Source organism: Ovis aries, chromosome 3 (assembly GCF_016772045.2).
Source record: "Ovis aries strain OAR_USU_Benz2616 breed Rambouillet chromosome 3, ARS-UI_Ramb_v3.0, whole genome shotgun sequence".
Lineage (NCBI taxonomy): Eukaryota > Metazoa > Chordata > Mammalia > Artiodactyla > Bovidae > Ovis > Ovis aries.
In genome coordinates, this window is record NC_056056.1 from 177,722,609 (window position 1) to 177,740,807 (window position 18,199).

At 45.6% G+C, this 18,199-nt stretch overlaps 1 protein-coding gene across 5 annotated transcripts in view; it reads right to left on the reverse strand.

The window, feature by feature from the left end:
• Positions 1 to 18,199, reverse strand: part of LARGE1 (LARGE xylosyl- and glucuronyltransferase 1) — a 621,285-nt gene that overhangs the window by 322,698 nt on the left and 280,388 nt on the right. For all 5 annotated transcript variants that reach the window (XM_015094041.4, XM_060414116.1, XM_060414117.1 and 2 more), the window contains one exon: positions 12,199 to 12,500. In XM_015094041.4, the coding sequence (XP_014949527.2) occupies positions 12,199 to 12,500 (302 nt within the window). The remainder of the gene's footprint in view (positions 1 to 12,198; positions 12,501 to 18,199) is intronic.

Below are 18,199 nucleotides of genomic sequence, written 5' to 3' on the forward strand. Positions count from 1 at the left end.
GTATAAATTGGAAGGGACATTCCCTGGAGATCCAATGATTATGACTCAGTGTTTTTACTGCTGAGGGCTGGGTTCAATCCTTGCTTAGGGAACGAAGATTCCACAAGCCATGCAGTGCGGCCAAAATATATATTTTTTTAACTTAAAAAAACGTTAAAGCACTATACAAAATTCTCCGACACAGAGACCACAAGATTTTTTATAAGGAAAGCTTCCTGCTTTCTCCCTTTAGTCATCAACACGATGCTGCAAGCTGTACCTGGAGACACAGGTAAGAGTGCCAGGGCTGTGGACTGGCCTTCCTTCCTGATACCACTGGGGTCAAGTAAGTGACCTTCACTGTTGGGGCCTGCAGGAAGAATTCAGGCTTGACATAGGTGCTTTTAGAGAGATTGATGTGCCAGGCGCTGTCCTGGGATCAAAGGATAGAAAGGTCAATTGGCCTTTGTTCCCCAGGTCAGGGGACAGGGAGAAATACAATCAACCAGACAATCCCATCAGAGACTGCAGATGCTCCCATGTCCACAGGCTCAGTGTCCCTGCCGCCCAGAGTGGCCAGCAGCACTGAGACCAAGCGGATGCAGGATCAACTTCCAGCAGAAGACACTACGGTTACTAGACTAGGGCAACACTCACTCCAATCTCCAGTCAGCAGGGATTCACAGCCATATTAGCCTTCTCATAACCTGAGAGAGAACGGCCCTCCAACAGGAGACAGTCCCACAGGGCTGTGTGCTCATACGTGCATGCAGGAGAAGAAGAGCCTCTGCCCCAAATGAAATTCAGACCAAACTAATAAGGGACGGCAGGCAAGCCATGGCCTGGGCAGAAGTAAACACCACTCTGCTTGCTCCGCTTCCCACTGACACCATTAGCAGAGACCTGAAAGCTCAGGTCTCTCCTAGCAACACAGGAGAAGACTCTACACACGGACATCACCAGATGCTCAGCACCGAAATCAGACTGATTATATTCTTTGCAGCCAAAGATGGAGAAGCTCTATACAGTCAGCAAAAACAAGACCGGGAGCTGACTGTGGCTCAGATCATGAGCTCCTTATTGCCAAATTCAAACTTAAATTGAAGAAAGTAGGGAAAACTGCTAGATCATTCAGGTATGACCTAAATCAAAATCCTTTATGATTATACAGTGGAAGTGAGAAATAGATTTAAGAGCCTAGATCTGATAGATAGAGTGCCTGATGAACTATGGAATGAAGTTCGTGACATCGTGCAGGAGACAGGGATCAAGACCATCCCCACGGAAAAGAAATGCAAAAAAGCAAAATGGCTGTCTGGGAGGCCTTACAAATAGCTGTGGAAAGAAGAGAGGTGAAAAGCAAAGGAGAAAAGGAAAGATATAAGCATGTGAATGCAGAGTTCCAAAGAATAGCAAGAAGAGATAAGAAAGCCTTCCTCCTCAAATCAATGCAAAGAAATAGAGGAAAACAACAGAATGGGAAAGACTAGAGATCTCTTCAAGAAAATTAGAGACACCAAGGGAACATTTCATGCAAAGATGGGGTCAATAAAGGACAGAAATGGTCTGGACCTAACAGAAGCAGAAGATATTAAGAAGAGGTGGCAAGAATACACAGAAGAACTGTACAAAAAGATCTTCACGACCAAGATAATCATGATGGTGTGATGACTCACCTAGAGCCAGATATCCTGGAATGTAAAGTCAAGTGGGCCTTAGAAAGCATCACTACGACCAAAGCTAGTGGAGGTGATGGAATTCCAGTTGAGCTATTTCAAATCCTGAAGGATGATGCTGTGAAAGTGCTGCACTCAATATGCCAGCATTTTTGGAAAACTCAGCAGTGGCCACAGGACTAGAAAAGGTCAGTTTTCATTCCAATCCCTAAGAAAGGCAATGCCAAAGAATGCTCAAACTACTGCACAACTGCACTCATCTCACATGCTAGTAAAGTAATCCTCAAAATTCTTCAAACCAGGCTTCAGCAATACGTGAACTGTGAACTTCCAGATGTTCAACTGGTTTTTGAAAAGGCAGAGGAACCAGAGAACAAATTGTCAATATCCGCTGGATCATGGAAAAAGCAGAAGAGTTCCAGAAAAACATCTATTTCTGCTTTATTGACTATACTAAAGCCTTTGACTGTGTGGATCACAAGAAACTGTGGAAAATTCTGAAAGAGGTGGGAATACCAGACCACCTGACCTTCCTCTTGAGAAATCTATATGCAGGTCAGGAAGCAACAGTTAGAACTGGACATGGAACAACAGACTGGTTCCAAATAGGAAAAGGAGTTGTCCTCCTGCTTATTTAACTTATATGCAGAGTACATCATGAGAAACGCTGGGCTGGAAGAAGCACAAGCTGGAATCAAGATTGCCAGGAGAAATATCAATAACCTCAGATATGCAGATGACAACACCCTTACAGCAGAAAGTGAAGAGGAACTAAAAAGCCTCTTGATGAAAGTGAAAGAGGAGAGTTAAAAAGTTGGCTTAAAGCTCAACATTTAGGAAACGAACATCATGGCATCTGGTCCCATCACTTCATGGGAAATAGATGGGGAAACAGTGTCAGACTTTATTTTTTTTGGGCTCCAAAATCACTGCAGATGGTGACTGCAGCCTTGAAATTAAAAGACGCTTACTCCTTGGAAGAAAAGTTATGACCAACCCAGATAGTATATTCAAAAGCAGAGACATTACTTTGCTGACTAAGGTCCGTCTAGTCAAGGCTATGGTTTTTCCAGTGGTCATGTATGGATGTGAGAGTTGGACTGTGAAGAAAGCTGAGTGCCAAAAAATTGATGCTTTTGAACTGTGGTGTTGGAGAAGACTCTTGAGAGTCCCTTGGACTGCAAGGAGATCCAACCAATCCATTCTGAAGGAGATCAGCCCTAGGATTTCTTTGGAAGGAATGATGCTAAAGCTGAAACTCCAGTACTTTGGCCACCTCATGTGAATAGCTGACTCATTGGAAAAGACGCTGATGCTGGGCAGGATTGGAAGCAGGAGAAAAGTGGACGACAGAGGATGAGATGGCTGGATGGCATCACTGACTCGATGGCTATGAGTCTGAGTGAACTCTGGGAGTTGGTATTAGACAGGGCGGCCTGGCACGCTGCAATTCACGGGGTTGCAAAGAGTTGGACATGACTGAGTGACTGAACTGAACTGAAAAGCTCAGGTGCTCCCCTCAGGGCATTCTGCCTGGGGGGCACAATGCAGTGAAAGCCTCTGCTAACTGGGAGCCTTTAGGAGTGGGAGTGAGAGTGAAACCTATTTAAATGCTGGCATGTGATGCGAGGGGAAAAGTCAAGGCTAGGTCTAGATCCTGAACTGCAGCTGCTGGGGACAGGGGTGGGGAGGCAAGACCTCCCAGAGGATAGATGCTGTCGCAGCAGCTGGGGAGAGGGACACAGCTGGCTGCAGAGGCCGTTTCCCCAGTTAGTGGGGAAAACTCAACAAGGGTAGAGAGACCTTGGTTTGAGCAGCAATGTCAACACAAGTCACCGTGTGATCTTGGAACAGCTGCTTTATATCCCTGAACCTCACTGACTCACCTGTAAAATGGAGATAAAAATAGATGCCCCACTGGATAACTGAGGGGATCAGACACATAAGTGCATGACTGAACTGATGCTTGTTCACATCACTGACTGCATATGCAGCACCAAGAGAAGCTGGGCATCATCCCCTGGCTTTGACTTCCTTATCTGTAAAATGGGGGGCATGATTCTACTTACCCTCAAGGAGTTGTTTAGGATAAGTGGTCCTCAAACTCTAACATCCGTCAGAAGCCCTGGAGGGTTTGTTAACACAGAGTGTGGGGTCCCTCCCCCTGACAAGTTTCTCATTCAGGAGGTTCTGTAGGAGTCTGAGGATTCCCCACATCCAGGTGATGCTAATGCTGGTGGTCTAGGGACCCCACCTCAAGAACCACTTAGCTAAAGCTCTCTGAAGGGTGTCTCTGGTTAAACACTCCACAGATGTTAGCTGTGATTCTGTTGGGAGAGGAGGAGTGTCCACAGAATCTGTTTCCGACTTTCTCTGAGGAGCACCACCCCCTCACTTCTAGAGAACCAGGAGAGGCAGAGCTCCGCCCACAGCTACCCCAGTCTCCCATGGCCTTGGAACTGACGCCTCCTCCAGGGTGAGGAAAAGGCAGAGGGGACAGAACAGGGGACACAGGCTTCTCCTGCACAAAAGTAAAGCCCTGGAAACCAGAAGGGCCAGACGGCGGCCCTAGCTCTTCCTCTGGCCAGCTGAGTGGTCTTGGACAAGTGACTTAAGCTCCCTGGTCCTCAGTGACTCCTTTATAAAAAGAGGGATTCAGAAGCCCCCAGCCAGGCCAGTGTGCCAGCTCGGAAACAGATGCCCCAGCCCCGATTAAGCCTTCAGCGGAGGCAGCCCCAGCAGATGCTTGAACTGCAACCTCAGGGGAGACCCAGAGCCACAACCCCCAGCTAAGCTGCTCCCAGATTCCCACTTTTCAGAAACCATGAGATAATAAAATGCATGTGGCATGAGACTGTTAAGTTTTGGGAATAAGTTGCCCCAAAGTAATAAATAATATCCTCAAGGGAGGCATCTGAAAGGCCACACTTAGAGCTTGGGTCCCTGAAAATCACTACAGAAAAAAGTCCTCCTAGGTACATTCCAGTGGGCTTCCAGGTGGCGCTAGTGATAAAGAACCTGCCTGCCAATGCAGGAGATGCACCAGACCCGGGTTCAGTTCCTGAGTCAGGAGGATCCCTGGAGGAGGACATGGCAACCCACTCCAGTATTCTTGCCTGGTAAATCCCATGGATAGAGGAGCCTGGCGGTGTGTAGTCCATGGGGTGGCAGAGATTGGGACATGACTGAAGCAGCTTCATATGGAGGTACCTTCAAGTACAAGGTCCCCTAGTTCAAGGGTGCGACATTCAGGGGAAAATATTTTAGCAGATTTATGTCCTTGAAGGAGCCTCAAAGACAACATATGAAGCAAATGAAATGTGAATCCAAAGGCTGTACAAGTATCTTCCAATGGTGACATGGTGTATGAAAAGATGTCAGACAAACCCCTTCACTGTGGGGTAATTATAGAAAGACCCTGAAGATGAAGTGAAAACAAAAAGATCAAAATTCTGTTGGGTTTGTTAGGGACCCAGAAGATGCAGGTAAGAGGTGTCAAGGTTTATAAACACAAAACCTAAAGCAAAACGCTCAACTCCTGCTTAGCTGACAAATGCAATCACAATCTGGCAGGCACCGCAAAACGACCCAACTTCTTTTTAAAGAACAGTCAGGTCTTTGCTTAGACCACAGAGGAATGAGTACCCCCATAGGGCTGTGACAGCCCCCAAGCTGAAAGGTGACCCCCACATCTTTCATGCCTGTCACCCAGAAGCCTTCTGAGATGAGGCACCTGCCAGGCAGAGAATAAGGACTGCAGCTCTGAGCTGATGCAGCACAGGCCCCAGCAGCTCTAATTCACAGTGCTCAGTACAGTGGTTCAAAGCATAGGCTCTAGGAAGCCAACTGCCTAGGTTTAAATGTGAGCTCCACCTCTTCCTGGCAGTATGACATTGCCATAATTATTTAACTTTTCTCAGTGGTAGCTTTCTACTCTATAAAAAGAAGAACGTATGTTATGCAGATTAAATGAGATATTTCATGTAAGTTTTAGCATACTGTTTCCTACACTTGCAGGACTCAATACACGTTCACTTTTGTTATTATCACATTGCTATTACAGTTTTGAATACAGTCCAAAGCATGGGATAGAAGGAAAGAGATACTTCCTCAAGGGGTGGTGTGACACCAGCCATTACCATTCACCTGACTTTCCATGATAATAATATCAATTGTTGCTGCTTCAGTTCTTCGACATTCCTTCCATTCAGAGATGGGGTGTATGCCCTTCTCCCTTCAAAGTGGGTTAGATTTTGTAACTGTTTCAACCAACAGACTATATTATGGACGAAAGTGACACTGTGACTTTTGAGACCAGGTCATTAAAGTGTTTCTGTTCTGCCTTGCTCACTAGAATACTTGTACTTAAAAGCCATCAGCTGCCATGGAAGTAGCTGGCCATCCTGGAGCTGCCATGTTGTGAGGACGCCCAAACCAGCCATGGAGAGACCACACGGAAGGCCCCAAACCTATAACAGCAAAGAAAGACACCAGGCCAGTGCCCACAGCTCCAACCCTCGCCGTTCCTGCTCCAGCCACCAACTAACTGCACGAGCCCTTCTACCCGCCAGAATCGCTCAGCTACGCCCTTCTCAAATCCCTCACCCACAGACACCATGAGAGCTAACAAAATGATTGGTGTTGTTTTAAGCCATTTATGTTTTAGGTGATCTCTTAGGCAGCAATTGGGAACTGGAAGATTCATAATAAGCATATGTGACACCCATCCAGGGTTACTTTCCCACCTGCTATCTCGTTTCATCGTCACAAATGCATAGGGAAGAACACATTATTATTCTCATTTCATAATAAAATAGATCCCAAGAGAGTAACTGAACTGCCCCAGGTCACATGGCTAGTGAGTGGCTAAGTAAAGATTTCTGGTTAGACATTCTGACTCCAGTTTACAGATTTTGTGCTGAACCATGGCTGACTCCCAGAATGGACCAGAACCAGAAATGCAAGAAAAATGCACATATCTGTACAAACAGAGGCAGAAGCGGAGATCAAAGAGGATCATTCTATTCCAAGTCCAGAAGCACAGAGAAACCAGTCCCTCGTGGAAGCAGAATTGCCCTGACAACAGAAATATGCAGGAAGAAAACGGGCAGCAGCGACTTGAAGGGGACATCATTAGGGAACCATAAGAGGGCACAAGGCCCCGGTGTCTATCACCAGCAATCTCAGCTGACAGCCCAGGCGTCATTACAGAAGGGTTTTCAGAAATACTTGTCATAGCCCAGAGAAGTTCCAGCGCCACCAGAGATGATGACAACGTCCTTAGTTACGAGGCCCTGCACGCTGACAGAGTGTCAGGACCAGCTTGAGCACTTGTAACCATAAGTGCTGCCGAAGGAGGAGGATTCTATTTTGACTCCACTGACTGACATTTCTTGTTTGGCTCTATGGAATTTTCCCTAAAATCTTTAAAGATGCCAAGTGATGGAAACAGAAGAAGCATATTGCTAATAGGTCTAAAGCCAGCATCTCAGGGCACGTGTGCCCCTGGAGGAGACAACATTGAAATAAGATGCCAGCAGGCCAGAACTTGCTAATTCATCTATGGAAACTCTGAACAGAATCCAGGGTTCATCATAGGTGAATTCCACCATAAAAATAAGTAGTAACATTATCAAGACACACAAAACGTATAATAAACGAACAAGGATTTCTCTGGCACTCCAGTGGTTAAGACTCTGAGCAGGGATGGGTTCAATCCCTGGTCAAGGAACCAAGGTCCCACATGCCATGGTGTGTGCTCAATAAATAAATGTACAAAACCTAATTCTCAGGTGCAAAAGACTAAAAGATAAGTTATGGTAGCAACAAGCCCAAGATCTTTATCTCTCAAAGAGCATAAAGTGAACCCCATAATTTATTCTAGTTGTTCTTTAAAGCAGTAGTTTCCAAACAGTTTCTACTAGATATCTCAGAATCACGTGGATACAAAATTTTAATACCTAAATTTTGAGCCCTATTCTCAGAGATTCTCAATCAGTAGGATGGATGGGTTCCATGAATATGCATGTTTGGGTATGTAATTCTAATGTACAACCCAGTTCGGTAACTACTCATTTGACAGAGAATATTCACTGTAACCATAACATCGGTTCTCTAGTAGCCAAGGGCCTCCCCAGTGGCTACTGGCTCAGACAGTAAAGAATCTGCCTGCAATGCAGGCGACCTGGATTTGTTACCTGGGTCTGGAAGATCCCCTGGACAAGGAAATGGCTACCCACTCCAGTATTCTTGTCTGGAGAATTCCATGGACAGAGGAGCCTGGCAGACTACACTCCATGGGATCATGCATAGTTGGACATAACCGAGTGACTAACACTTTCACTTTCTAGTAGCCAAATTCCAAAATGTTAACAGAGAATACGGCTTCTTTGAAGAAAAATCTGTTTTCTAGGCTCCCTTGCAGCCAGGTGGCAGCTAAAGGTACCAGCTAAATGAAGTTCTGCCAGTGTGATCTAAAAGGGACTGACTGTGAAATTTCTAAGACATGTTCCTAAAGCAAGCTGATACTCTCCCCCTTCCTGCTAGATGGAATGTGACTGACAGAGCTGAAGCTCTACCATGCAATGACCTTGAGAATGCCAGTCATGCCAGCTGGGTGACAAGATAAAGGAAGGCTGCCTTCCAGATATGAACATCCCTACACTGGCAGCCTCCAGACTTCTTACATGTAAACAGAAAAATGGTGCAAAGTAGCTGTTACTTGGGATTGCTCGATAAATCACGGTGAAGTCAACTACTAACACAACTAATGATGCTACCATTTGCCTAAAGTTCTAGTATACATTGTTACCACTGAAACAGTTTGAGGCAAGAACTTGATTTTAATTCGTAACATACACACAAAGAAACCCACACGCAGAAGAGCTATGTAAAGTGCTCAGAGCCTCACCACCATCAAGGTAGGAAGGGAGCCAGATTTGGGCTCCTGTCTCCCACTTTGAAAGCCTTTAAAAAAAAGAGAGGTATAACTGTTTTACAACCTTGGGTTGGTTTCTGCTGTATGACAAAGTGAACCAGTTACATGTATACATGTAACTCCTCCCTCTTGGATCTTCCTCCCATCCATCAAAAACATGTGTACCCCAATGTTCATCATAGCACTGTTTATAACAGTCAGGATATGAAAGTAACCTGAATGTCCACTGACAGATGAATCGATAAAGAAGACGTGGTACATATATACATCACTGAAATATTATTCAGCCATATAAAGGGATGAAATTGGGTCATCTGTAGAGAGGTGGATGGACCTAGAGTCTGTCATACAGAGTGAAGTCAGAAAGAGAAAAACAAATATTATATACCAACACATGTATGTGGAATCTAGAGAAATGATACAGATGAACCTATCTACAGGGCAGGAATAAAAGCCAGTGGTCTTTTGCCCGCACTATTTTGTGGGATACTTGGGGCAGAAGCCCTCTTTAGAAATGGGATGCGTGTATCTCAGAAAGCTGAGCAGAAGGAAGCCACTGGCCACACAGGCAACAGCAGGAAGAGGAATCCTCTGTTTTCGCCCTCTGTTACATTTGCACCCTCCCATTTCTTTTTTTCCTTTTCCTTTTCTATTTTTCACCTCCTTAATCTTACCCAGTGGTTTAAGTCAGTCTGAGTCATAATAATGTATACACACTCGAGGAAAAGCATTTCCTCCCCCGGGCCAGCCCACATTCTAAACTGATGTCATGACCATAACCAGAGAGTAGAGAACCTGAAAGAAATCAAACCAGCCTTCACTCAGGCAGGGAAAGACCATTCCCAAGTTAGGGCCCACCCCAGACCAGCCTAGATCATGAGCGTTTAACTGTTAAAGTTGCTAAGTGCTCATTTTCAAAGACGTAAAACAGAGATCTTCCATAACAGAGGCCACTGGCAATGGCTGTGGACGATTAAATGAGACTGGGCCTGGCATACAGTCAGTACCTAATTATAGGAGGCAGATCTCTAGGCAGTTTAACATAATTCCTGTCTTATGCTCTCCCGAATGCATACCATGCCTTGCCTAAGCCATTGGTTCTTTTCCTAGGTAGAAGGAAGGATGAAGAATTATGCAGTTAACAAATGACTAGCTGGCTCTCTACTCCCCAACAGCGCCCCCAAGCAACCTGCCAAGTGGACCATGCAGGCAAGATAATACTTGGAGGAGTCAGTCACACGATGGAGAAGGATGCAGAACCCAACTTCCTGCCTCGATGACTCAATGAGATCCTCCCCTTCTCCCCTTTCCCCTTTCAAACCTGTAGGACTTCCCTGGTGGTCTACTGGTGAAGAGTCGATTTGCCAATACGGGAGACATGTGCTCAGTCCCTGGTCCAGGAAGATTCCACGTGCTGTGCGGCAACTAAGCCCGTGAGCACTACTGCTGACCCCTCACTTAAAGCCCATGCTCCACCACAAGGGAAGCCGCCGCAATGGGAAGCCCATGTAAACTGGAGAGGTAGTCCTCGCTGGTCACAACTAGAGAAGACCTGCACACAGCAATGAAGACCCAGCACAGCCAAAAGTAAACACATAAACGAACAAATGTTTTTTTAAAGTGAAACAAAAATGAAATTCATTAAGGAAAAAAGTATCATGGCACAGCACAATCTTCAGAGTCGGTCTTGGGTCCCAAGTCCGTCTTCTCCTCAGACTGCCAGATTCAGGATTAAAGCATCTTTCCTTTCTATTAATACTTGCCTATCAAATTACTGACTTTTGAATGGCGAGCAGACAAACCTGAGTTTGGGAACAAACGGAATTTCTCTTTTCGTCCATCATCTCTTCCTGACTTCCCACCTCAGAAGGTAAGAGCCAGAAGAAAGGGAATTTTGTCTCTTTTCCCATCACTGCTATTTCTTAGCATACAAAACTGTGAAATCCACAACAGAGACTCAACAAATACTTGTTGGATGAATGATGATACCGCAGCCACTTCCCTGCCTGGGTTCTCTGGGCTCACCTGATCAGCCATCTCACCATGCCCTAAATCCTCTCTTGCTTGACAGAGTCTCGTTTCACATTTTTCCTACCCACACACACAATCCTCATAGGACATCCTCCATCTACTGTTCTCCGTCTCTCTACCAGCTCACACTTCAACCAGCGTGGAGAATCCCCAAGAAATCTCCTAGTCCTCAGGGGCTCTCCCTGACCACTATAGTCTAGAATCCCCTCCCTGACCTTGCACAGACCTGACTCTACATCACTTCATAACTAAGCCCTGTATCTGCTTATGACATACTACACAGTCTCACTGACATCACTAAAAACCCTCTTCACATGAACAGCATCTTATAGTTTGAAAATTCTTTTCTCTTCAGGAGTTCAAAGTCTAAACATTATGAGAATGTGGTCAGGAAACAGAATAAACAAACTCCAGGTAATATCTGTCTGTATCTAACTGAAAATAACAAAAATGACCCACAATTGAAAACACAGTCTGTACCAGACAGTATTTGTGGCTTTCTCTGGCCATCCCACTTCCTTTTCACAATACTGTATGAAACAGGTGTTATTTTCTAGAGTTTACTGAGGAGGCATATCTGAAGTTCAGAGAGGTTAGGTAACTTGTTCAAGCACTCACAGCAAAAGCCAACAGAGCTGGGAAGTGAACTCAGGCTTCTTTATCTCAAAAGGTCTTGCTCTTAACAAGGAGGGGCTTCTCTGGTGGCTCAGATGGTAAAGAATCTCCTGCAATGCAGGAGACCTGGGTTTGATCCCTGGGTTGGGAAGATCCCTTGGAGAAGGGCATGGCAACCCACTCCAATATTCTTGGCTGGAGAATCCCATGGACAGAGAAGCCTGGAGGGCTACAGTTCATGGGGTCTCAAAGAGTCAGCCACGACTGGGTGACTAACACTTAACAGAGATACTCTAATTTCCCTCCACTAGGACTGGAAGAAGCATCAAATGAGTGTGTGTGTGTCTGTCCTCGTGCACATTCAGAGCACACAAAAGCACACATGTATGAAGGAGGGGGCTGAGGGGCAGCAAGGAGAGGCAGTGGGTAAGTTTTTCAAATGACCGAAGAGTTGCTAAGAAAGCCAGCATACCCTAAAAGGGGGAAAATGAAGGAAAGCTATCAAAGTCCAAAAAACTGCTTAGATGAGCAAGTCTCTGGTTCTGAATTACAGAAGCTGGGTGTAAAGTGAGAATGAGGTCCAGGGGAACTGCCCAGCTGGGCCACAGGCCAGGGATACCACTGCCACTGGAGGTTAAGAAACAGGGCCCCCAGGATGACAGCTAGAAATTCTCAGCATGCCAAAACAAGCCGCAAAGAAACAAGCAGCAGTTTCCATCAATTGGCTGCTCTTAATACCTCTGTGGTGCAGGCTTTCTTATCCCCATTTTTCAGATGAGGAAAACTGAGGCTGAGGCTTAAACAATCTGCCAGGCAAAGTGAGTAACCTGGCCAGATTCACACCCAGGCCTGAGTCTAGCATGCCAGCTCTTTCCAGGCCCCTGGCCATGCTTCCAGGAGGCATCGGCCATGGTGGGCAATGAGGGGCTGGGTCCTTGGAAGGTTCTCAGGGCTCTTTACCTCGCACTTCTCCACGACCGGCTGCTGCCCGCACTCGGAGCTGTTGCCCGCCACGATGCCGGCACGAAGATTCTCACTGTCGCCGGTGCCCTCCTCCATGGAGTAGGTCTTAGAGTGGTTGCCACGCCGGTGGGTTGGGCTGCGGCCCTGGGCCAAGCTGAGCTGCCGGCGGAGGGCACGGTTCTCCTCCTCCACCTCGCGCACTCGCACCTCCAGGCTCTCGCGCTCCCGCTGGCTGGACGCGGTGTACCGGGGGCTGTGTGGCTGGGCCTCCAGCGGCGACAGAGACACCGGCTTCCCATCTGTGGGCACGGAGAGACGGGAACAGTTAAGGTCCAGGAAAACGATGTGAGCCCCTCCATGTACCCAGGACATCCAGATTCCCTTCACAGTCCCACCGAAAAGGGAAAGCAGGTGGAAAGTGAGTTATAAATGTATGCATCCAGAGGGAACTGGGAACAGAGTTGAAAGCAGAATGACTTGCCACGGGGGTAAAAAACTAACATGCTGCTTAACTATTTACAATCGCCAAGACCTAGGAGTCCATTGACAGGATAAAGCTGTGGTATATACACGTGGGAACATTACCCAGCCATGGGAAGAAAGAAATAATGCCATTTGCAGCAACATGGACGGACCTAGATATTTTCATACTAAGTCAAAGGCAAATATCATATGATATCTACTATATGTGAAATCTAAAATATGATACAAACGAACTTATTTATGAAACACAAAGAGATTCAAGAGACTTAGAAAACAAACTTTGGTTATGAAAAGGGATATGGAGAGTAAATTAGGAGTTTGGGATTGGAACATTCAAACTACAATATATAAAATAAACAAGGTCTTACTGTATGACACGGGGAGCTATATACAAAATCCTGTAATAAAACATAATGGAAAAGAATATGAAAAAGAATATGTATATATGTATAACTGACTCACTTTGTTGTACAGCAGAAACACAATATTGTAAATCAACTATACTTCAATTAAAAAAAGAAAAACTAACAGGCTGTTTAGAGAAGACAATTGTAATTTTCCTAATTAAATCCACTGTCTTCTTTTCCCTACTGGGCACATTTCCAGGTGGATATTCTTGTTAGCAATAAAATATGAATATGAAGGAGGAGGCGGTAGGAGGGAAGGAGAAGAACGGGGGTGGGTAGGAGGAAGTGGAGAAGAGCAAAAGGAAGAGAAGAAATGAAAAGGAGAAATACTAAGTTTATTTAGTTCTTCCTATGTAAACTCCTATTCATCCTTCAAAACCCAGTTTCAGAAGCATCACCTCTCAAGGGAAGCCTTCTTCAATTTTCAGATAAAATATCTATCAGCATATTTCAACACAGCACTAAGACAAATATGTACCTATCATACTGGATTTGCTAAAGTGTTTTACTAAATGTCTCCTTTGAAGATTGAGAGCTTAATAAGGATAAAAACCGGGTCTTACTTATCTTCGTGGTAACATTATATCTGATAAATGCTGGCATGGTGGATGCATCTGTCCATGTCAAGAGTGAAATAGTTAAGTGCAAAAAGGAAGGAGGAAGTAGGAGCATAATCATGGAACTGAATGCCAGAAACAGTCTATACACTGTCAGAAACCATACACAGAGAGGGCAACGACATCTCTCAAAGTCACACAAATGGAACACAGGGGAATCAGAATTTGTACCCAGGTTACTCTTGTCTCAGAGCCTGTGCACTCTCCACTTAAATGCGATTTCATAAAAGGCCACATGAAGAGCCATGGATTTAAAAATTAATACAAAAGTCCCATCTCTAAGGATACTTAGCATAACCCCTTGTATACAGTAGGTGCTCAATGCAATCTTACTGTTGAGGAGCCGCAGGGACACAAGACACACCCCAAACTGTCCCATGCTGCAGAAATCCCGGAATCCAGCTACAACACAGCTGCCTCAGAGACAACCAAGCAAAAATCACGTCTCTAGAAAATTACTCTCTCTCAGCCGCCTGCTAAAAAAAAAAAAAAGCTTTTTTTTTTCTCCCCCGCTTAGAGTTTTTCTCCTTCCTACCCAGACCCCACTGAGCTTGCAGACTGTCCCAGGGAGACTGTGTGACTCACAAAACTCGAGGATCAAAGACTGTGATGAATCACACCCTGTGAGTTTCACCTGTGTTGCCTTGCCGAGCCGGCCTGTGCCCAGGGCCTTTTGATGTGTCTGTGGGTTTGCACAAACACAACTCCTTTTTTCCCTCTTAATCACCTCAGGGTAAAACACCTGAGCTCCGAGTCCTCTGCTATCCACACAGCAAATATGACTTGCTGAATTCCACTGCTTGGGACCGCAGATCAAAGGCCGAGGCAGAGTGTGTGGGGACATGAAATCACAGGTTGATTAGGACTGCATTGTTACCAGGCTCTCTGATTACAAGCTCGACCCAGGCTTTTGAAACCTGTCTCCTTGCTTGGTAAAACCAAATTAGTTTCACTGAAAATGAAGAAGAAAAGGTAGCAACAGCAATTGTGTTTTCTCAGCCAACATCGACCCTTCCAGCAGGGGTGAGGAAGATGACCACCAAGCTTCCATCAGTGGGCAGGACAGTTAGGCTTTATACCTGCTATGGCTCTGTGTGGGGCTGGGTAGTTGACACTGGTAATGTCTTGGGTTACCACAGCACAAGCAGGTGGCAATTGGTGTCTCCATTACAGATGAGGGAACTGAGCCTCTAAAAGCTTAAGCCGTGTTCCCCTTGTGGTGACAGGAAACAAGGTCTCTGTGACTGCACGTGGCCGAGCTCCTGCATTTAGGCCCTGAATTGGAGGTATAGTTGTTCTGGTGTCTCAGGGGTCTTCTTTTTTCTGAAAGCACCTTGGCATATTTGGGGAGGAACCCAGGAGGCTCTGGAAGCCCACCAGGACCCCAGAAGCTCCGGAAAAAAATGTAACAAATGGAAACGCTAATAAATTTGTTCTTTAGAGGGATTAAAAGCTCTTTGGTTTTCCATTCTCTGAGAGTGGAAACGCTAACCCTGCAAGGGTGATAGGAAGTGTAAGTAAGACACTGAAATACCAACCATTTGGCCTCTTGTTGGAAGGCATTTGGTGTCAATTAGTTGCTGCAACCCCTGTCCAAGGGGTGCAGGTGATGTTATGGCCAAAATGAGCTGATGATGTCAATTAGGGTGCTGAGGGCTCTCCACCTACTGAATATAGGCTGTTCTCTGAGTGGTCCTTGGGAGCAAGTGGTCAGCAAACTTTCACTTACTTTGCTACGTGGCATCCCTGCACCTTCTTCCCTTCAGCCTTAGGCAGGTCAAATTTCATCCAGAGGCAAAAGAGAAAAGCAAACAGGGTTCCCATAGGGACCCGGTCACTTCCTCTAGCTCCTCTCCCCAAAGCTCCACATTTTGCGTTATTTCTAACTCTTTGACTATGTGCTCCTAAAGACACAATTATGTAATCCTGAAGCAATTCTAAATCCAGGGTAGTGAGGGGGAAAATGCTTTCAATAACCTGTGTCCATTTCCTGCTTTAAATCCCAGCTGGTTTTGACCAAACATAGCTCTCAAAGACTTGCAGGTGTTTTCTCTACCGTAAAACTCCATAAATTGGTCATCGATGAAGTCACATAAAAATAACAAAGTAATAAAATCCAGGCCTCAAAGAGGGGGGAGCTGATGTTGGAGAAAGCAACATGCTTGACTATGCCCAGTGCCTGGCACCTAAGAAGGGGTTGGTAAACAGCAGGGAGGGAGATGGGAGGGAGATTCAAAAGGGAGGGATATATGTATACCTATGGCTGATTCATGTTGAGATTTGACAGAAAACAAAATTCTGGAAAGCAATTATCCTTCAATTAAAAAAAAAAAAGAATTGGAATTGCTGGTGTGTGTGTGTTTGTCTGAACAGTGCGTCACCTTGAGCAGGGCCCTTCATCTTCCTCAGCTGGTTTTCATTCTGACAGGGAGTGTCCCGGAGATGTGCTCCAATGCCTTTCTCAGCTTTAACTTCCCAGGAGCTCAAGTACAGATGGACCCTCCGTCTCTAACCTGGGTGACCCATCCAGTGCTGGGTGGGCAGAAATCAAGACAGTGGGGCCCACTGCCTGCCACATTCGCAGCTCATTCCAGTTTTATTCAGCCTGACTCTGGCTTTTGTTCCTGGACTACTCTCCTCTCTGGCTCCTGCCCCTTTTGCTCCTGCATCTCCTAACCCTCTGGAGGTGGGGTGGGGAGAGAGTTAGGACAGTGCAAGCTCTGCTCTCTTAGAAGTGGCTTGAACATCTCTGTGATGCCTTCTGGGCCCTGGTCTCTCCCATCACATGGGACTTTTTGGCCTATGGAAACTACTGTACCCACAGCAGTTATTTGTCATGCTGGCAGTGGTGAAGCTTTCCCCTCCAATCCAGCTTGGATAAAATTCCAGCCCAGAACACATGCTGAGTACATAGCCTGCCCCATGTGCAACTCATCACCTGAATTCAACCAAGTAGTCTATACACTAGTCATCAAGATAGGTCCACTGGTGCCTGTGGCTCCACACCTGCAGATTCAACCAACTGAGATACATATTCGTTGAAAAAAATCTGCACGTTGAGGGTCAGTGCAGTTCAAACCTGTGTCATTCAAGGATCAACTGTACTTACAAAGTGACCTCATTATAATCTGAATTACTGGGGGAAGTGGGAGAGATAGCCAAGAAAAGCAAACAAATCACATCTATTCCTAAGAGTATGGATTTGGAATAAGAAAATGCTGAGTCTGAATTATGGTACTGCCATCTGTTTATAACTGTGTGTTAGTCAGTCAGTCATATTTAACTCTGTTTGACGCCATGGACTGCAGTCCACCCAGCACCTCTGTCCATGGGATTTTGCCAGACAAGAGTACTGGAGTGGGTTTCCCTTCGGGCAAAGTACTTACCTTCTGTGACTCCCTGTCCCCATATGTAGAATCGGGGACAGGTGTGTGTGTGTGTGTGTGTGACAAGCATATTACCCAGCATCAGGCGTATTCAGAGTAGACACTCAAGTTTCCCCTTTCCACCCACCCCACCAAATCTGGAGGCAGGACACAAAGACATGGTGAAGAGGATCCTTCATTTCTGAGCCCCTTTAGCCTTTGCTTTTCTGTTACCTTTCCTTCCAGGTTTCTTTCTTTTTTTTTGATCTATACTTAATTTGTACACAGAGAGCATCTTTATCACATGATGCCTATATGTTTTGCTCTACAGTTCAGCCCACTTTTAAAATGTCAAACAAGACATCATTTGAAATCTCAGTTGACAACATCTTCCTCCTCCCTCCCAAACTTCTTAAAAAACATGAATTTATCACTGAATTTGAATCTCTGAATCCACTTGAGATGAATGTTCTGAATTAAGAATCAAAACATCTAAGATTCAGAACAAAAAAGGTAAATTGAAAATCAACCTCCGTGCAGTGCGGTGACAGAGATTAGGGACTTGGCATCCAGAACGTCTTAAGTGATGATCTGAATCAATTTGTGTGTGCTGAAATCTCTCTGGAGTGCTGGCATTTCACACCGTGATATCCATCACTGAAAATGGATAGGACTTGGGGCTCGTTAATGGAGGCAGGGCCCCTCAGCCCTGAGGCCATCCATGTCGGGGGCTCACATCAGCCCCTTCCAGAGGTGACACCCCTAGATCTTTCTAGGCAAGGACACTAGAGTCCCTGCACTCATGCTCAGATTTCATGAAGGCTGTCCCCGCCCACCGCCCCGCCAATTACATCATCCTACCCATGATGAAGACACTGCGTCCCTAACCTTTATACAGCAAAATCCCCCTACGTACAATCTGTTGCCAGGGCCTGCCAATTTTCCCTTCCTGATGTTTGAAGCACTTGTTTCTCATTCTATTTCAAACATTCCATCAAATCCAGCCTTTTAATGGTATCCTAAAACAGGGGTCAAACTTTTTCTATAAATGCCCAGAGACTAAATATGTTTTACTTTGCAGGCCATGCAGTCTCGAATGCAAGGACTCAACTGGCATGGCAGCACA